General features: G+C 46.3%; 1 protein-coding gene and 1 long non-coding RNA gene across 2 annotated transcripts in view; one reads left to right on the top strand and one right to left on the bottom strand.

The window, feature by feature from the left end:
* The window catches only part of EPS8L2 (EPS8 signaling adaptor L2), a 62,992-nt gene that overhangs the window by 39,608 nt on the left and 5,657 nt on the right, over positions 1-17,727 (top strand). The window contains exons 5-18 of the mRNA XM_075755619.1: positions 1,726-1,887; positions 2,786-2,935; positions 3,081-3,160; positions 3,292-3,431; positions 5,599-5,678; positions 6,155-6,281; positions 6,641-6,729; positions 8,823-8,897; positions 9,957-10,105; positions 10,281-10,407; positions 10,806-10,921; positions 14,646-14,757; positions 15,816-15,923; positions 17,387-17,528. Coding sequence (XP_075611734.1) covers positions 1,726-1,887; positions 2,786-2,935; positions 3,081-3,160; positions 3,292-3,431; positions 5,599-5,678; positions 6,155-6,281; positions 6,641-6,729; positions 8,823-8,897; positions 9,957-10,105; positions 10,281-10,407; positions 10,806-10,921; positions 14,646-14,757; positions 15,816-15,923; positions 17,387-17,528 — 1,657 coding nt within the window. The remainder of the gene's footprint in view (positions 1-1,725; positions 1,888-2,785; positions 2,936-3,080; positions 3,161-3,291; positions 3,432-5,598; positions 5,679-6,154; positions 6,282-6,640; positions 6,730-8,822; positions 8,898-9,956; positions 10,106-10,280; positions 10,408-10,805; positions 10,922-14,645; positions 14,758-15,815; positions 15,924-17,386; positions 17,529-17,727) is intronic.
* Positions 1-17,727, bottom strand: part of LOC142602193 (uncharacterized) — a 53,827-nt gene that overhangs the window by 30,807 nt on the left and 5,293 nt on the right. Inside the window, exon 2 of the long non-coding RNA XR_012835876.1 lies at positions 14,072-14,104. This is a non-coding gene — a long non-coding RNA (uncharacterized LOC142602193). The remainder of the gene's footprint in view (positions 1-14,071; positions 14,105-17,727) is intronic.

The raw sequence follows: 17,727 nt of genomic DNA, 5'->3' as shown, positions 1-17,727 counted from the left end.
GCAGCAGAGAGCTTAAGTACACAGTTAGAAATAAAGGAGCTTAAATTTTAAGCTTTTGCTTAAAATTAAATTTAGACTTTTAAAAATGCTTGTTTGGAAAGAGGCCCTGGTTTCCATCAGAGAAACTAACTCAACTGCCCCGTCCGTGGCCCTGCCAACCACCCCCATCAGCGACTCCTACCAAATAAAGTCACTCATGGAAGCAGAGAAGGGACTTTAAACAGTGACACGTACATGAATTCTTTATCAATTATGCTATATGCCACCCATTTGTGAGTCTCTACTTTGAACTTTGACCAAGGCAAACAGGGTTTCAGTGGCAGGCAGCGAGGTAGGAAGAGGTTTCTTCACAAGAGGTATTTTACACCCTCTGAAGTAATCCAGAAGCTGATCAAAGTTTAGTAGTGGACAAGTCATTGCCCATTCTTACAAAAGCTACTGTGTCTCAATATCCATCTGGGTGAAAAAGGGTTTTAATGAGCTCAAAGACAGCAGCAAGCTTCTCCCACTCCACCAGTATCAAAAAAAAAAAAAAAAAGAAAAGAAAAGAAAAAAATGTTCTAATGAGTCTGAGTTAGACAGGTATCTTTCCCCTCCATGAAACTTAAAGTAAACCACAAAGGAATTTATGAAGATTGTAAACCTGACAGTTAAAATAATAGAACAGATAAGAATGCCCGTCATCGGGTATAAACCAATTCTCTTCACTGCTCAGAAAGCAGAGGGTTTGTCACCCCTGCACAGATAATATTGACTTTGCAAATACTTTTTTGTGCGCTATTTTACAATTACAGTAACATATACCTGAGCACGTTTTTCATATCTGATCACATAGTTAATCTCAGCTTTCAGCTCAAATGCCTGCCAGGAGTTTTATCTAGACAGTGCCTCACCCAATACCTTTGCTTTATGGACACAGGATTGGGTCTTGCACTCGGCAGCGTTTATCCTCTTCGCTGCTCTTTCCAGTCTTTGCAAATTATCCAACCACCACCTTAACAACAACTGATCACCACAAATCCTCTCCACCCCTAATTCCCACCATCAACCATCGTGTTTAAAGACTCAGTCCTTTCTGCTTGTCAGGGCTACCCATGCTTTAAATCTTGAGCCTTTCCCGCTGCATCCACCTTGTCTGGAGCCGATTGCAACAACGGCTGCCTGTTGAATTGCCCGTGGCAGGGGACCTGGCCGAAGCCCATACATCGTGTGGATCCCACCTCGGCACACAGGACTAACATTTGGCCGTGGCTTGTGTGAGCTCTTTGCCTGGGACAAATTCCACGCAGGGAGATCTGCTACACAAGAAGAGCAAAATGCGAGTGCTTTTAGCTTGGCAAGTGAAGTTTATTTACCAAATTTAAACTTCCAAGCCAGTTTCAGAAAAGCCAGGGGACTAACTTGTGTGTACAAAGCATTTGCAAACATGTGTTGCTGGATGGGGGCCAGTGCTGCTAGAATCAGCATATGATGAGATAAATATGCAAGTGGTGAAACTCGTTATGAAAACCCTTGCAGTATTACGAAACCCTAATCTTTCGCCACCACAGACAGGCTGGTAACAACAACCGGAATGTACACTTTCTGCAGTGACTCTTTCATGCCTGTGCTCTAAAGAGCAGACAAACAGTAGTTCAAGCCTTTAGAGATGGTTTCACCGCTGATTTACAGTACACACAACAAAGCTTTTTCACCTGTTTTCTCCTCCTTTCCTCCTAACTTCAGCACTTGGCCACATTCATCATGGACAAGAGCGAGTCCATCGTGACGGTGGACGACGCTATTCGAAAACTCATCTTGCTCAACTCAAAAGAGAAGATCTGGACACAGGAGATGCTGCTGCAAGTGAACGACAAGTCCATCCGCTTGCTGGACTGCGAGTCACAGGTACCCGGAGCTCTGTAAGAGCTACCCACAGGTTGACGTATTGGGTGCAGCTCGTGCCCTTCCCGTTCAGCCTGGGAGACCCATTTCCAAGGAACCCAAACAAGGGCAAATCACTACCAAAATTCACTCCTGCGCGCGCGGGGGCTGGTTGACTCAAATTCAAAGGGCAGGTAGGTGTGGGATGATTTATTCACAGCTCCAGAGCACAGATACTCCAGGTGAAAGATACCTTGAGATGTGCTTCAGGCCAACAGTAGAACTGCTTTCTGTGGGAGCAATGCAGACTTACAGGTCCACAGAAATCTGCATAAAGCATAAACAGAGAAGGAAGGACATCTTACTTGCATTAAAATAACAGGCAGGATCACCTGCCTGAGAACAGTGCCCCATTTTGACAAGTGAGACACGTACGTGCACACAGAGCACCTAATCTGAGGGGAAAGAGCAGCCAGAGTGGGAGAGGGATGGTGCTGCCCTGGTTTTAGCAATGAGAAACTAAAGAATATTAGCCCAAGGTCATCCAAGGAGACAGTGGGAGGGCAAGCCCTCACAGAAAGCATCTCTCCTCCCAGTGCTCTGCTGAGATGCATGACATTTGTACTGATGCAGGCAGAGCCCAGCAATAAGATGGTGAGCAACAGAGCTCAACTTGTTAAGTCTCACGCTAGGCCCCATGTTCAGGACTCAGAAGAGCTCACCTCTGTTTGCCATCCACCTCTCTCCTACTCCGCAGTCCCAAGCCACTGCCCCTCTGCAAACCCAGCAAACCACTGCTGAGAAGCATAAGCTCTGCCAGGTCTCTCTCCTCAGACTGGGATCCCAGGAGTCCAGACACAGGACCGTTATCTGTCAGTTCAAGAGTTCCCCACTGCCTGACCCCTTCCTCTTTCTCTTCCAGGAGGAGCTGGAAGACTTCCCTCTGCCGACAGTCCAGCACTGCCAAACGGTGCTGAACCAGATGCGCTATTCCTCCATCCTCCTCCTGGTGTGTCAGGACTCAGAGCAGCACAAACCTGACATTCACTTCTTCAACTGCGACGAGGTGGAGGTGAGCAGAACCCTCCTCGCAGGTGTGAAACAGAGAAGAAAATACACTCCTAGCTCTCTGCCAGCCCCTTCTCTCTTTGCCCACTTAGAGCCCTCAATCGTTTCCAAAGCAAAGCCCTTAAGAACATCTCTGTTTTATCTTTGAGGCGGAGATGATTCACGAGGACATAGATAGTGCCCTGGCAGACCACAAGCACGGGAAGAAGATACGGCCACAGACACTCAAGTAAGTACTGCAGGATACAGCTGGGAGTAAAGAAAAAAAAGAAAAAAGAAAAGCCCCATTTGCAATGGTGTGTTTGCTCACCAGTCTCCCAGGAACACTGACAAGGTTGTTCTGTGTTGTTTCTCTTGCAGAGCAAACCAAGAAAAGATCAAGCAGAGACAATCCATCCTACCACCGTTGCAAGGGCCAGCTCCCATCCCGATCCAGCACGACATGCGAGGCTCAGGGATGAACAGGAACCGGGTAGCACCCCCTTCTCAGCATGACCCAGGTACTGGGAGCGCTCAGCGAGTCTGTCCTGGGGACAGGGGACTCATTAGCCACAGCCTGGCCTGTGGTCATTTCAGTCCCTGTATTGCTGGGACACGAGGAAGACCAGTGTCTTTTCACTGCGTTACTTTCTAACACAGACACGTACCAAAGGCACAACATTTTGTTGCATCTCTGGCCGTGCTTTACGAATGCCACAAAAATCGGGTTGCAGCAAACATTTCTACGCTCTGGGCTAGCAGTACGCATCTTCTCAATGGCGGCTCAATAAATCAGAAACTCCTTGTAACGACACCTGTATTTTGGGGACACTGAAATTCCTGAAAGAGGTGAAAGCCCCCCATAAAACTGAGCCATCACATGCAGTTTGGACCAGGCACCGGTGATGTTAAAACGTACAGACAAGACAGGCCTGGTCAGAAAGGCAATTTCCTTCACAGGAGCCAAGATTTCACCCTCAGAAATCAAGTGGTTTGCATGAATTCTCCTAGAGTTGAGTGTGGAAATGCAGATCTGAACTCACTTCTCTCATGCGCTAATCTAAAATCTTTTTCCAAAACCATCCTGAGTTCAGCCTGTTTGAGATGGCTTGAAAAAAACTGTCTTTCTCTTTGGAGAAAGAAGTAACAGAAATAAGCTCCTGGTAACAGAAATAAGCTCTTTCTCTGACAAAAGCTCCCATTGACTAAAATGACAAATAAGCTTTATGCGTTTTTATCACTGCCTATTTTACCACCTTCTCTTAGGATTAATTTCTAGATTCAAGGAAAACATGTAACCAGGATACTATAAGAAACTCAAAACACCAGCTAAGGAGAGAAAACACTCATTTCCCCGGGATGGGATCTGAAGCCAAGCAGCTGCTCTAGCCTCCCAAACAGAGATCCTATTTCAGGTCCAGGTTTCCAGAATAAAAATAAGAGCTATATTTCAGAGCTGGACCATGTATATGGTCCATATATATACATCTATATTGTGATGCCCAGCAGTTTTTAATGAAATGGCCATCTTTAACTCTGCCCTTCCCAGAACACTTAGCATAAAGCTTTAAGTGCATTTGTTACATCAGCAGAGCTGGGCATTTACCCAGGCAGGATTTCTGGATCTCAGAACACAGAGCCTGGCATGAAAGCAGGTGACAGGAGAAAGCCTTGGATGATGCCTGTTTGCCGAGATTGCTTCTCCTTTGAAACGCACCTTACTGCTTTTGCTACAAAACCTGTCAAAACTAATCACCTCATCTTAACACTTAGAGATGATGTACATTTTTCACGGTCCTTTGCCAGAACTGCCTCCTCAGTTCTCCCACTTTATAAATCCTGCTGCTCAGACACCTGCTGTGCCAGCCCTTTCAAACCCCGCTTCACTGAGCTGACACGCTGCTCTTTGCACAAGAGGCCAGCCAGCAATTGCTCACACTGAAATATCACCCCTTCACTGAGCGTCTGTCTTCTGGAAGCTGGGAGGTACCCATGGATTTTTTTTATTGCAGGAGGATTTATTTTAATACTCATTAAAAACACTTGAGAGACTGCACACGAGTTTGTACAAAAATGCTGATTTGTGCATAAGCCTGCCCAACCATCAGCCATGCAGAATTCCTGGCGTGCTGCTTTCTAGCAAGCGACACGTGCATTCACTTCCGGGTCTTACGTCTTCTTTCTCAACTATTATTTAGTTAAACTGGTACCTCTGGGACAAGGAAGGCTCCTGCAGAGAGCTGGGGGTTAGAAGAGGGTGGAAGTTACTCTAATTGCACTTTACACACACGTGGAGTGCTCTGCAATGCGCGGTGGCTCTTCAGCTCCTCTGCGGGCATCAGTCAGCTGAGACTCATCAAAGGCAAAGGAGTTAGTGACTCACAGCATCTGGAGACCAGGGCCTGCAGGTCTCTGCCAGTAGCTGACAGCTGGCCGCTCTTCACGATTCATTCGCTGCTTATATTTGAAAGCAGGCAGCGTATCAATGCAGGATTGGCAGGCAGGTGCTGTGACCCTTGGAAGATTAATCGGCACCTTTGATCACCTTCTGCTCTTTGTGATCTCCCGAGGTGCTCTCATAACCCAGAATAAACCACCAAGCTGGGAGTTACCATCCTATGGGTCCTTGCGTTTAATGGAGCCTATTTGCAACCTCCGATAGTAAATACATTTTTCCCTTGTTTGCAGACTATGAACGACGAGGCTCTGGCTCTCATGACCACGAAGAGTCCCGAGCTGTCTTAGCACAGAAGATTGAAAAAGAAACGGTTGGTAACAAGAATGGTGCACAGTCAATAGGCAGGGGAGGGAGAAGAGAGGGAGGAAGCAATGGACTCCTCCATGAGGACACGTTGTAGGCATAGTCTAGTCATTGCTAAACTGGTATCTACTGTTCACAAAGAGAAGGTGACCAAAAGCAAAGCTCCATCACTGGGTCAGTTACGATCTCCTCTGACCTGAGGTAGCTCTGCTGAGTTCAGAAGGTCTGCTCCTCCCCAGCCCACAGTCCGGTCTTGGGGTTATTTTCCAGATGTCCATTAGCAGGGGTCACATTGATACATACAGCACACAACCAGGCACAGCTTTCTGTTTGGAAAGTGATGAATTCAGCTTAATTTTATGCCCAGATTCCCCATCCCTGTGCATTCTTCCAGGAAATGGCATGCTCTGGGATTGGGGCTTCCCAGCTGCGTGCAGTTTGGGCTCGCTCTCACCTTGGATCATTGCATTTCTGTCCTGACAGCAAATCCTGAACTGCACTCTGGATGACATTGAAGTGTTTGTTGCCAGGCTTCAGAAGGCTGCAGAGGCATTCAAACAGCTCAACCAAAGGAAGAAGGGGAAGAAGAACAAGAAGAAAGGGCCAGCAGGTACAGTGCAGCAGCTAGAACAAAAGGGGAACGCAGGGGCACGGATAAGGGTTGGGAGGAGACCTCAGCTCACATCCTAGCAAGGCCAGACTGAGGCAGCAGCACAGCTACAGACCCAACAGCAGCTACACCAGTCTGGAAAGTGCTCCTCATCTGTGCAGACCTTTTGTAGACCACACAGAACCTAGTGAAGCGTCCAACACAGAGAAAGACTTTTGGCTTTTCTTGAACCCTTGATTTTAAGTAGTTCTAGTCTCGACACCCATTATTGCTCTGTCTTCTGCATGCTAGCAAGATAAAACTTTCCTGAAAAGGGATGCCCTAATTAAAGTGTCTTTCTCTCCACCTTCTCGCAAAAGAGGGCATGCTGACTCTTCGAGCAAGACCCCCAAGCGAGGCCGAGTTCATCGACTGCTTCCAGAAAACCAAACTGGCTTTTAACCTCTTGGTAAGGCACAGAGGGTATTTACATCTCATGCAGTGACAGGGCTTTTTCCCCCATACATCACAGTAGTAAGCATTTAAAGTGAAATTTGAACTGAAATTTGAACTGAAAACACTAGGAAGGGACAAAGGGGTGAATTCCAGATTCTTCAGAATCCAGAACAAATGTAGTACCAGGCTTGTGCAGGGTTCTTGGGCCAAGTTGTTAAACTGAAACTAGAAGCGTAAAGTCCAGGATGAGCCTGAGCAGCCAGGGCCCGTGCAATGCCGGGATCTCTTTTCACATACAGACCCAACTTAAAGCATTTGTGAAACTGTGAGCTTAGAGAGCCAAGAACTGCCACGCTCACCTTGCTGATAGCTCTGCAAAGGCTTATCTAGACATCCCCACTCTAGCTATTCACTTCTGCTTGTGGCCTTTAAAAGTCTGGGTAGTTTTGTGACAGCTCTGGTCCTTGTTATCTCTACAAAGCATAAAATGGAGGACTGCAAATATTAAAAAATAAATAAAAAGAAGTCTTATCTACTTTAAATTATTCTCATCCGATTTTGCCCACAGAGCAGCTGTAAAGCTGCCTCAGCCAGGGGCCTGGAAAGTCTCTGGTTAACAATAACTGGTGTCCCCACTGCCCTGAGGTTCCTGGTTTCTCTCTTTCTCCCTTGGAGGAGCTGCCGTCTTAAGAAGGGGATGAAAAGCAGGAGCATAAAGATGCTCCCAATGGTGCCAGCTCCACTTAGTGAAGTATGCGAGACCAGGAGGGTAACGAGCCAGAAGGAAATTCTGTCAGTTCTGACCAAACTTGCCCAGCGAACACATCCTAACAAGATCCTTCCTGAGAAGTTATTAGTAAGGAAACCACACAGACTGTAAACAACCTTAATGCAGGACACCAAGCTCCAACCTTTTCTTTTAGAAGCAACTATGCATAAGTTTTGCCTGCTCAGGATCAGAACTGAGTCTTGCAGGTGGCAGCTCTGGCCAGCAATCACCAATCAGGCACGCCACTGAGGCTACGCCACGCATCCACTGCGGGATGTTAACTTCCCTGAAGAATCAGCTGAGGCTGCTCCAAGCATAAGGAAATCCCAGAAATCTGACTGCTGGCCCAGCTGGGATAAACATAGTGCAGTCAGCGTGGTCAGGCAAACCCTTAGCGACAGCACAGGCCTGCGCTGCAGTTACCGTCCTACCCTGGCCGCTGCCAATCGTGCAACGTGGCTGTTACCGGCTGTGGATCCATGCAAATGCTCTGGCACACAGCCCCCGAGCTCAGCCGTGTCTGCCCCAGCATTGCTCTCACGTGAAGCGCCATCTCATTTAGCCACCATGTTGCCATCGGTTATTTCACACTTTCCACTCCACACTGATGTTTAATCACCAGCATTTAAAATGCTTTGCATATTGGTAAGGAGGAGGGAGCCTGTTTTCCATTGCAGCAATGCCAGTAGCGCAGGGCACAAGAAGGAGATGAAAGGAAGCACAAACTGAAGTGGTTTCTCACCACAGCTTAGCTGATTGCCATTAATGAAATGCAATTCTTACGCTAAAGTAATCCTAAGCGTTTGCTCCCCCGCCCTACCACAGCCTGCTCCAAATACCAGCATTTCGAGTGACCAGGGCAGCTCTAGGTGCCACAGGCAAGACCTCGGTGGAGATTTTTCAATTTGCCAAGGGACCCCACAATACACTTGCTCTGTTGTTTTCATTCAAACAAGTGGGATTTTCAACTTTGCAAGAGCCAGAAGCAATAGGCCTGGCCCTTCCTCACTAAGACTTTCAAAATAAGCCAAGGTTTTCACTTCTGCTCAAAGTAGCCTCAAAGGGACTGATTTAACAGAGTAGGTACGCCACCCCTCCTGAAATTCAACACCTTTAGAAATGGGCACAAAATAAAAATTATCTAAAACCAAATGATTCCTACTCCCCAATCACTTGCTTTTCTTCCCTGATTTCAGGTGCTCTGTTGAAAGTTTCCTTACTCTTTAGGCTGTGTTATTAACTGCAGCAAGTATCAGTCAGCAACAACCCCTCCATGTGACAGAAAAGAGAAGGCAAAACCAGGTTAGGGTTAAACTGGGTTTCTTTTCTCTTTTCAGGCCAAACTGAGAAAGCACATCCAGAACCCCAGCGCTTCAGAGTTGGTGCATTTCCTATTTGGGCCATTGGAACTGGTAAACTTTATTGACAGGTTTCACTGTGAACTCGCTTTTTATTCCTAATGTTGCTTTCACACTTACACGCAGCTAGATTATGCAGAAGAGCGAGAAGAATACTCACAACTGGCTAAAGCTTTCTCAGTAAAGTCTAGAAGCAACAACGCCAGTGTTTCTGGCCTCTGATCTGACTTCCAGCTTGAAGTAAATACACAAACCCTAGCAAATATGAAACTTTCCCGCCCATTAACAAAGACTTACTGTGAACAAAAGCGCAAGCCAGCTACGGTTCCTATTGGGAATCTGCCTGATCTCACCGTCAAGCAAACATGGTTCAATATTTGCACTGAAAATACGAAGCAGAAATCCCAACTTGAATACGAAGCCAGAAGGGACGCAGAAATACCAAGTGATTTTCCATTTTTTTTAAAGTGCTTGCAATGTATCCTGACTCTAACAGCTAATTTCTGCATCAGACCTTGCTTTGACTCCAGTAGAAAAATTTTTGCGTTCCTCTGAACTGTCCAGTCTTCCTCAAAGATTCAGGTTGATGTTTCTCGAGACAACTGAGCTGACCTAAGGATTAGCTGCTGCCAACAGGAGTCAGGTCATCCCTTGGCATGAGGGCTTGCCCTCTGGCTTTCATTTAATACCTTGGAGAACTTAGTCAGGAACTATTTGCCTTGTTTTTCCAATTGCTTTTTCTTAAAAAAATCTGTCAATCTAGTACTATCAGTGCAGTGCAAGGATAGATAGTGCTGAGAGAATACAGCATCCCTTTTAGGTGGCAGCAAACCGTTTAGTTCATCTGTGTTGTGAAACTTCACCCTTACATATGAAGGCATAGAGGAGAACTTTGGAAGTGCAAGTCTAATGTGAATTTGCCTGGTTTTAGAGGTACTCACCATGGAGGGTACACTGGCTTCCTTTGGAGCAGGCAGGCACAGAGACCTCAAAGGATCAGAGCCACTGAATTTTCTGTCTTTGATTTCTGTTCCTTTGCGTGTGTGCTGGTTTGATATTTTGAACATTTCCTGCAAAATCTCTCATATTTGTGTGTGTTCATGTGTAATCCAGATCATCAATAGCTGTGGTGGCCCTGAGCTTGCCAGGTCTGTCGTCAGCCCACTTCTTTCTAAAGACGCCACAGATTTCCTCAGAGGACACCTGACACCGAAAGAGATAAACCTCTGGGACTCCCTGGGAGAGGCGTGGACCAGATCCAGGTGAGGACAGAGCTGCCACCTCACCAGGTTCCCCAAGCTCTTGAGAAAGGCAGACAGGATGCTTGATTGCGTAGCAATCAAGAGAGGGTCAAGGATGCCCCTGCTTCTCCCTGACGTGCTTGCAGAGTCACGTTCCTTGTGAATCTCACCACATATTCCCCACTTCCTCTCCTAGAGCTGAATGGCCCCGAGAAGCAAACATCCCCACCTACATCCCCAAATTCCGCAATGGCTGGGAACCGCCCATAGAAATCTTCCGCGGCGCTCCCTGGGAAATAGACATCGGACACTTGCAAGAGGAGGTTAGTCCTGCGCCCCCCGTCATCCCCTCTTGTTTTCCCCTCCCTCCCCCTTTTTCAGAGCAAGACATGGATCTGTGGACTTGGCAGTGGTGTGTAACCACTGTGTGTGCTTTGAGTCGGCTCAAAACTCAGTTGGATCTGGTCGCTCCAGTTAAAAAAAAGAAATCAAATAAGACCAGAAAAGGGCAGCAATAATCAGCCTCACCTCCAGGAAACAGGATACTGTACCATAACTGAGCCCCATTGACACAGGTTTGCCTGAAGAACATTTCTTTGGCGCGCACCCCATCCTGACCAAAAGCTTCCAGGGCACGATTCACCTACCGCTATCACTGTCCTTTTCTCCGATACAGCTTCCCCCTTTCCTGGTAACACCCACTCCGTTTTTACCTCTCCAGCTATCATCAGCCAACGGATATCCTTACCGTAACTCCTCACTCAAGCGTGGCCAGACCTCCGACCAGACACAAGCTGTGGATGCCTTTAAACAGAACGTAACTCAGCATGTAAATAGGTAACGTATCGGCACCACGGCGCCTCGGCTCCCACCTTGGAACCTCATAAGCACCCACTGCAACACACTGTGACACCAGGATGTTTTGGCATCCTGGTAGATAACTCTCTGCCATTATTAATTCAGACTTGTTAACAAGATCACGAGAACTCAAAGATCAGATGAGGGATTATTCATGTAAACACTGCCTGTGTTTTAATCACCAGCAGGTCTACAAAGAAATGGGTTACATGTGTTTTCCACCAATCAGTATGTCTATTTTCATAACATCAGCCCACCAAAGTGACATGCAGGATCACGTGCCAAAGACGCTGCGCTGCACTTTTGTTCTGCATACATTTAGAGAAGTCGGTGTCTCTCCATTCATCCTAAAGCCACAACAGCTTGCACAGAAAGAACCTGCTTATAGGAGGACTCCGTACTAAAGCGTGAGCACACGCAAGCTTTCCGCTGCTGAAAAAGGCAGCGCTGTGAAAGAACAGCCTGACCTCAGCAGCGCTGCACAGAAAACCTTTTAACTGAAGCAGTGCTGTTTCATTTCACAAGAGGCAGCAGCTCCTCCTTCTGCTTTTAGTCACAGCCAAAGGCAAAAACATTTATTAGAGGCTGAATAAAAGGAGAATGTGTTTCCCATCTCTCCATCAGGAAACTGACGAGAGGTTGAGTTCAGACAGCTCTTCTTGATCAGATAAATCCAGAAAATAGGGAAAAAAACCCTCCTTCCCTTTCCCCAGGGGTCTTGGGAAGTTCAGCTCCCAACCCAGCACCAACCAGGCCAGCCCTTTGCCTCAGCCTTTTTTCCCCAGGGAAAGATGGTTCTTTCACAAGTTAAGCAAACACCCTGCCTCGCTGCTAGTTTTCTATCACCAGTTACTCACTGGTATAAAATCTTTATGAAAGTATTTTCATAAGTCAAAGTTTAGAGGCTTTTCATCTGCTTGTTTGTTTACACGGGCTTACGCCTTTGAAATTTTCCCCGAGATGTCTGAGTTTCAAACTTCCCAAATTGCAAATTAATTCTCTGCAATACTCAACTTCACGTCAAATCACTGCAAAGCGATCAACTTCAGATCTTTAACGGCTGGAAGTCCAGACCCAGCAAAGCACTTAACCATGCACTTTTCTGTAGCCAGCTGTAGACTGGGAAAAAATTCAAGCCAGACTGTTTTTTCATGGATTTATGTTCTAATCTAAAAGATTTATAAGCTCTACTACTACTACAACAAAGCTCAAATTCACAGCAAAATACCTTAAAACTAATTATATCAGCAAAATAACTTATTCTTCCCATTCACCCCATCAAAGGTCCTGGTGGGTCCATAAAATGGTACAGATGCAGTGTTGAGTAGGGAAAGAATTATGGCAACAAACTCTTTTCTCCAATTCCATTTTTCTCAGTGAGGTTACAAAAAATAAGGAGAACTGAGTTTACATGAGAGCATTTAAGTCTATCTTTAGTGACAGGTACATAATGCACGTAAGGAAACATTTTCATCTGTTAGTCTCAGCACTGGCAAACTATAAATAGTAGCATTGAGTCCTGGAATACGAATTAACAGCGTGCCTTTTTACCAAGATGATGGTTTCCCTGAGACACCACCCTGTCTAACTATAGTGTGAGCGTAGGTGAGGATCTGTTTTCTCCTGGGATAGGTGTTGTACCTTTTTACCTACCTTTCAGACTGTCAACAGCAAGTTTTCCTTAGGGATAATGTTTAAGAAAAAACATCAGAGGCAATGGCACTGAAGCAGATGCTAAAACTGAGAACGCGGTTAGACACCTTCTTCAGTCCAGAGCAGACGTCAGCCAAGTCTGCCCAGACGTTTGCCAAGATCACAGTCCTGGGACAGACATATTTCATATTTTTTCAGAGTAGTTTGAACTAGTTTTCTAACCACGAGACCCTATATTAAGAAAAAGACCCATGCATCAGTACTGCTATTTACACCAAAGCTTTTGGCTGCAGAGAAGTGTCATGAAAGCCCCGAGCAATATTGCAATAATCAGCAAAGGTCGCTTGTGTAAAACCTAGGCGCATGCAAAGTACACATTAGCCTCAAACTCCTCCAGCCTCACCTCTTCCCTTGTACACTCATTTACCTTCTGGAATGCTACAAAAAGAAGTAATTTCTACCTAACTCGGCCTTTCCTCTCCCTCCCTGCCCTCAGGGCGCTGCTGGGTAAGGCCACCACTCCCTTTCTGGGCTGATTCAATCTGCCAGTTTGCTCCAAGCTCTCCCCCACTGCAGACTTACAACTTATATATCGCACGTGGCTGTAACTAAACCAAGAGTTGTCCCAAATCAAGCGAACTAAAGACAACACCACTACAGCCGCAGGCATAATATCAAACCACTGAACCAGTGGTTTCAACCTTTTTCAGACCACCAAAAGTTACCTAATGAAGACAGTAAAATGAACTGGAACCAAGCCTAATGGGGTTGCTTTTCAAAGTCAGGTTTTACAGATGCCTCAGCAGCAGTCTGCAGAGAGCCGAGTTTCCACAGATCACAGATTTAAAATCATTGACCAAAACCAAGGACTCGGCAGTGGAAACACATCAGGCTAAGCCCCATAGTTGCTAGTACAGCGCTGGAAGCACTGGCTTCACTGACTTACGCAGAACTTCACACAAACCGGAGGAGAACCCAATCCTCGTTGGCATGCCCACCGTGAATACGGCACCGGGAACCTTCTGCATTGGGTGGCTGTGCCAGTTGCAAGTCATACGCAGGAAGGTCCATGGAAGGTGCATTAAGAGAGTTCCTACTTGCCCTTACACAACAAGGCAAGACAGTTTTCCCATACTGCAAACATTTTTGGAATTAAAAAAATAACACTACACCCATCTTAACAGAAGAAAAAGATGAGATCTGCAAAATTTTCCTAAGCCAGGCAAAAAAAAACCATGAAGAAATAAACCATTTCAGTTTGGGTCAAAGGAAATCTTTCATTCCACTTTTTCACCATTTTCGACAATCTGCCATACTTAATTTTTGTCTCTCTCTCCAAATGAAAAGCCAGTTCAACATTGAAAGCCGTATATTCTTTCAGAATATATGTCAGAAATTCCCAAGCAAAATATTTAAAACACATTCCTCTTCCCCCAAAATGCAAAAAAATTTCAGAATAGAAACGTTCAAACTCACCCACAGAATTCTGCTCCAGTAGCTCAGCATTGCCTGATGAAAAAACCCACAGATTTCCAGTCAGATCTATCTATGGACATTTTCAACACCCTTGCCCCCACACTGATGCCTGCTTCTCCCCTGCTCTGGCATACAGGGCAGATGTTTCCACTTACCAGGACACGTGGGGTTCACACTTCTTTTCACGAGAGGTGCAATCACAGCATCTTGTCTGTGCTTTGCTCCCCACTCCTTGCTGCAGCAAAGGGCCAACTCACAGGGGAAGAAATTTTTTCTTCCACCCCGAAAGCAGCAGCTTCACAGTCCTTGATAAGACCACTAACCAAACAGCCCTACAGCTTGGGTTGTAGGGGTTTTTTTTCCAAACACAGGGTGTTTCACTAAAACAAGGGGTGAAAATCTTCCTCAAAATAGAGCAGCAACGAGGCACAGCCCTCTCCTAACACAAACACAATTGTCTCTCTCCCTACACTGGCACGGTCTTCACTGCTCCTCTTTGCCAGTGAACTTACATTGCCCTGATTATTAGATGGGTCTCCATTAAAACTCCTCTTTTTTTTTTTTCCTCCTGTAGGAATTTTGAGGCACAGGGAATAGCTCTGCCGAAGAGATATGCCAAAATCCGCTACGATTTCACTGCGCGAAATGCCAATGAACTCTCAGTGCTTAAGGATGAGATCCTGGAGGTAAGCGAAGATGCTTGGGGAAGAGGTGTGCCCTCCTCCCCTCTCCAGGAACAGCGGGGAGATTGCAAGATACTGGCAAATGCCAACTCATTTTTGCTTGTTCTGAGCAGTAACACAAGGCTTTGCTCAAATCTAAAGCTTTACAGCTGAGCTGGAGCAGGCCGACTATTCATTGGGTCATTTGCACAGCTGAAACACATCAGTCACATCTTAATTAGCAATGAGGAGGAAGAAAAACAAGTCACTGTAATACACTGCTCACCCACTTGCTGGGCATATGTTATTACCATTCCCTGCCCCCCAAGGAATTATTTTCTATTAAAATGTCCTTTTTCATAACCTTTCTCTTGGCAGCTGGAGAATGTAGGACATGACTTGGTGTACATGCTAACAGATCTATGACTTGACAAAGAGACTTCTGTTCAAAATGTAGCTGGAATGAGAAGCATCTGTGGGTCTTGCCAGCAAAGCTCATCCTTTCAGGGGTGATTACTTTAAAAATAAGCTAAATAAAAAATCACAGTTCTGGGTAAAAACAAGCCTGCTGAAAGAAGCAGGGGGCAGGTGAGATATCTCAGCAAGAGGCAATCTCCTTGCCACATCGTGGTTATGATGTGATTATGTTATGTGTTATGATGTAACACGTGATCAAGTTATATGATAACGCTCTGGCATCTTTGGCAGGAGTCACTCTTGATTTATTTTTTTTAATGCACAAAGACAACACAAACTCAGTCACTGGAAAAAAAAAAAAAAAGAAAATGGAGAAATAGGCAAATTAAGTAGGAACTATGAGTTCTGCTGCACTCCAGGTCTGTGTTCCCCCAGAGATGCTCTCCTGTTCATCACTAGGATAAGTTCTGATGCTTTTCAGGAAAGACTTCAATCCTGAATTGCAAACAAGTGCAATAGTTCTCTTTGCCAGCTCCTGGCCTCAGCGATGTTACTGTGACAACTTCATGCTACCGTGCAGTTTATTTCCACGTTATGCCATTCATGCACACCAGAAGTCTGATGTTCTCACTAGCAAATGTGGGTTTTTTTCCCCCCTCTCTCAGGTGTTGGAAGATAATAAGCAGTGGTGGAAGTTGCTCAACCGGAGCGGGCAGGCTGGTTACGTCCCTTATAACATCCTGGACGTGGTGAAACTGGAAGACCTCGAACAGGTCTGTAGTCAGGTGATGTTTAACTGGTAGCCAGCTGCAGGGCATAATCAGCCTCTGGGAATAATCCTGTAATTAGACCTCCCTGGATTTCTTAGGATGCTGTGCACAAGTCAGGATGAACCCTCCCAAGCAGACAAACCAGGATCCTGGAGATTCCCGAGTCTCCTATGATAAAACTCTCACACTTTGCCACCATTTACCTTCCTCCTCCCCAGACAAGGCCTATCCTTCCCACCCGTGTGGCAGCCTCATGCTATCCTCCTGTTCCGAGATGCCAAGGGCGATGCCTGCTGCCCACGGCGCCTGGCAGGCAGGGTTACAGGACAGGCGAAGGCTGAGTCCTGTGCTACAGGCAGCAGGCTGCTGTGAAGTGAGACCCTAGCTCAAAGGGACGCCCACCCCGAGCCTAGCACCACGACTTCTTGTCCCGACAGACAAGGTCTCGCATTGAGGTGTCACCAAACGGATGGCTTGAAAGAGTTCCACCTTTAGGCAGCGCCTTGCCCCAACCCCACTTACTTCTCAGCCTATGATTTACCACCTCCTCTGAGGCAAAACCCTGCTGCTTTCAGGGCTGGGCTGTCGACAGGATGAAAGAGCTAACGTGGCCGTAAAAGCAAATTTTGGCACAAAAACACTGAGGTTTTTGTTGGGGGTTGAACTAAAGACAGGCAGTTCCCTCATCCAGTTCAGTTCAGCAGCAGGAACAAGTTATTGGAGTGGAGGTAGATGGAAATACCATCTAAGTGAGTATTAAGTGAATATTGTTCTCAAGCACCTTGCGTTGAAAAAACGTGGAGCTGGAGAGCTCTAAAGGCCCTAAGGCAGCATGGAATTGCTTCCTCACTTAGTATTTCACAGCTTGGGTAAAGCAAAAAGTGCCCCAGCAGGCCTCTGGACAAAAGCCCTGTTTAATCAAGAACATGTCAAAAAACTCTCTCCAGACGGCTCCAGGCACTTGGCAGTGGTCCCACTTAACATCCAGTTACTAGAGCAGTGATGCTTTAGCTTCAAATGGGATTTCTCTTTGTTTTCTTCATATAAAAATCCTTTTGCTTCCCTTGCTCTCCATCTCCAAGGAAGCCTATAAGCCGTAATTTCTGCATAGCCGAGTCACGGATGTGAGAGCAGTCATCCACAGCAGTTGTAAGCAAGCATAAAACACGACATCTCCCTGTGTGATGAGTGTGACGTGTTTTCCAGGGGTGTAAATGCCTTCACACAGTCTTCTGCCTCTGGTTTGGGTTCTGTTTGTTGCCGTGAAACCCCAGAGATGAACTTCCCCCATACAGCTCCCCCTGAGGTCCCATCAGCCTCAGCTGAGTGGCCCCAGATCAGCATTGGGAGAACACGGCAATCCGTCCCTCAATTTGCTATTGTGGGTGGAGGGCAAAAAGTTGAAGAAAATTAAGTATGGCAAAAAAAATTCTTACACATTTTTTTCTTTCTTTCTTATCACCTAGTCTAACCAGAGGTACAAAGGAGACCTGAGCCCCAGGGGATATGGACCATCCAGCCCAACTCACAAGCTACCTGCCAGCTACGCTGGGGATAAGTGGGGAAGTGAAATGTTATCGCGCAACTCTCCCCAGGACGCCAAAGAACGTATGTGTCACACACCGCGCTCCCAGCATCTGGGCACCTTTTACACCACACGTGGCAGCCTCAGGCAGCCAGAGAGCATGGCACCATGGCTTTGCATTTCGGGAATTAATCGAGAAGTTTCTGTGAGCGCATGCTTTTGCTCTCTGTGCTGGTGGTTTCCTTTCTTTCTTTATTTTCACCATAATGGACTGTCCACTAC

The sequence above is a fragment of the Balearica regulorum genome, chromosome 5 (assembly GCF_011004875.1).
Source record: "Balearica regulorum gibbericeps isolate bBalReg1 chromosome 5, bBalReg1.pri, whole genome shotgun sequence".
In the NCBI taxonomy this organism is placed as follows: Eukaryota; Metazoa; Chordata; class Aves; order Gruiformes; family Gruidae; genus Balearica; species Balearica regulorum.
The sequence above is the reverse complement of the archived record's forward strand: the minus strand, read 5'-3'. Positions and strand labels throughout refer to the sequence as shown.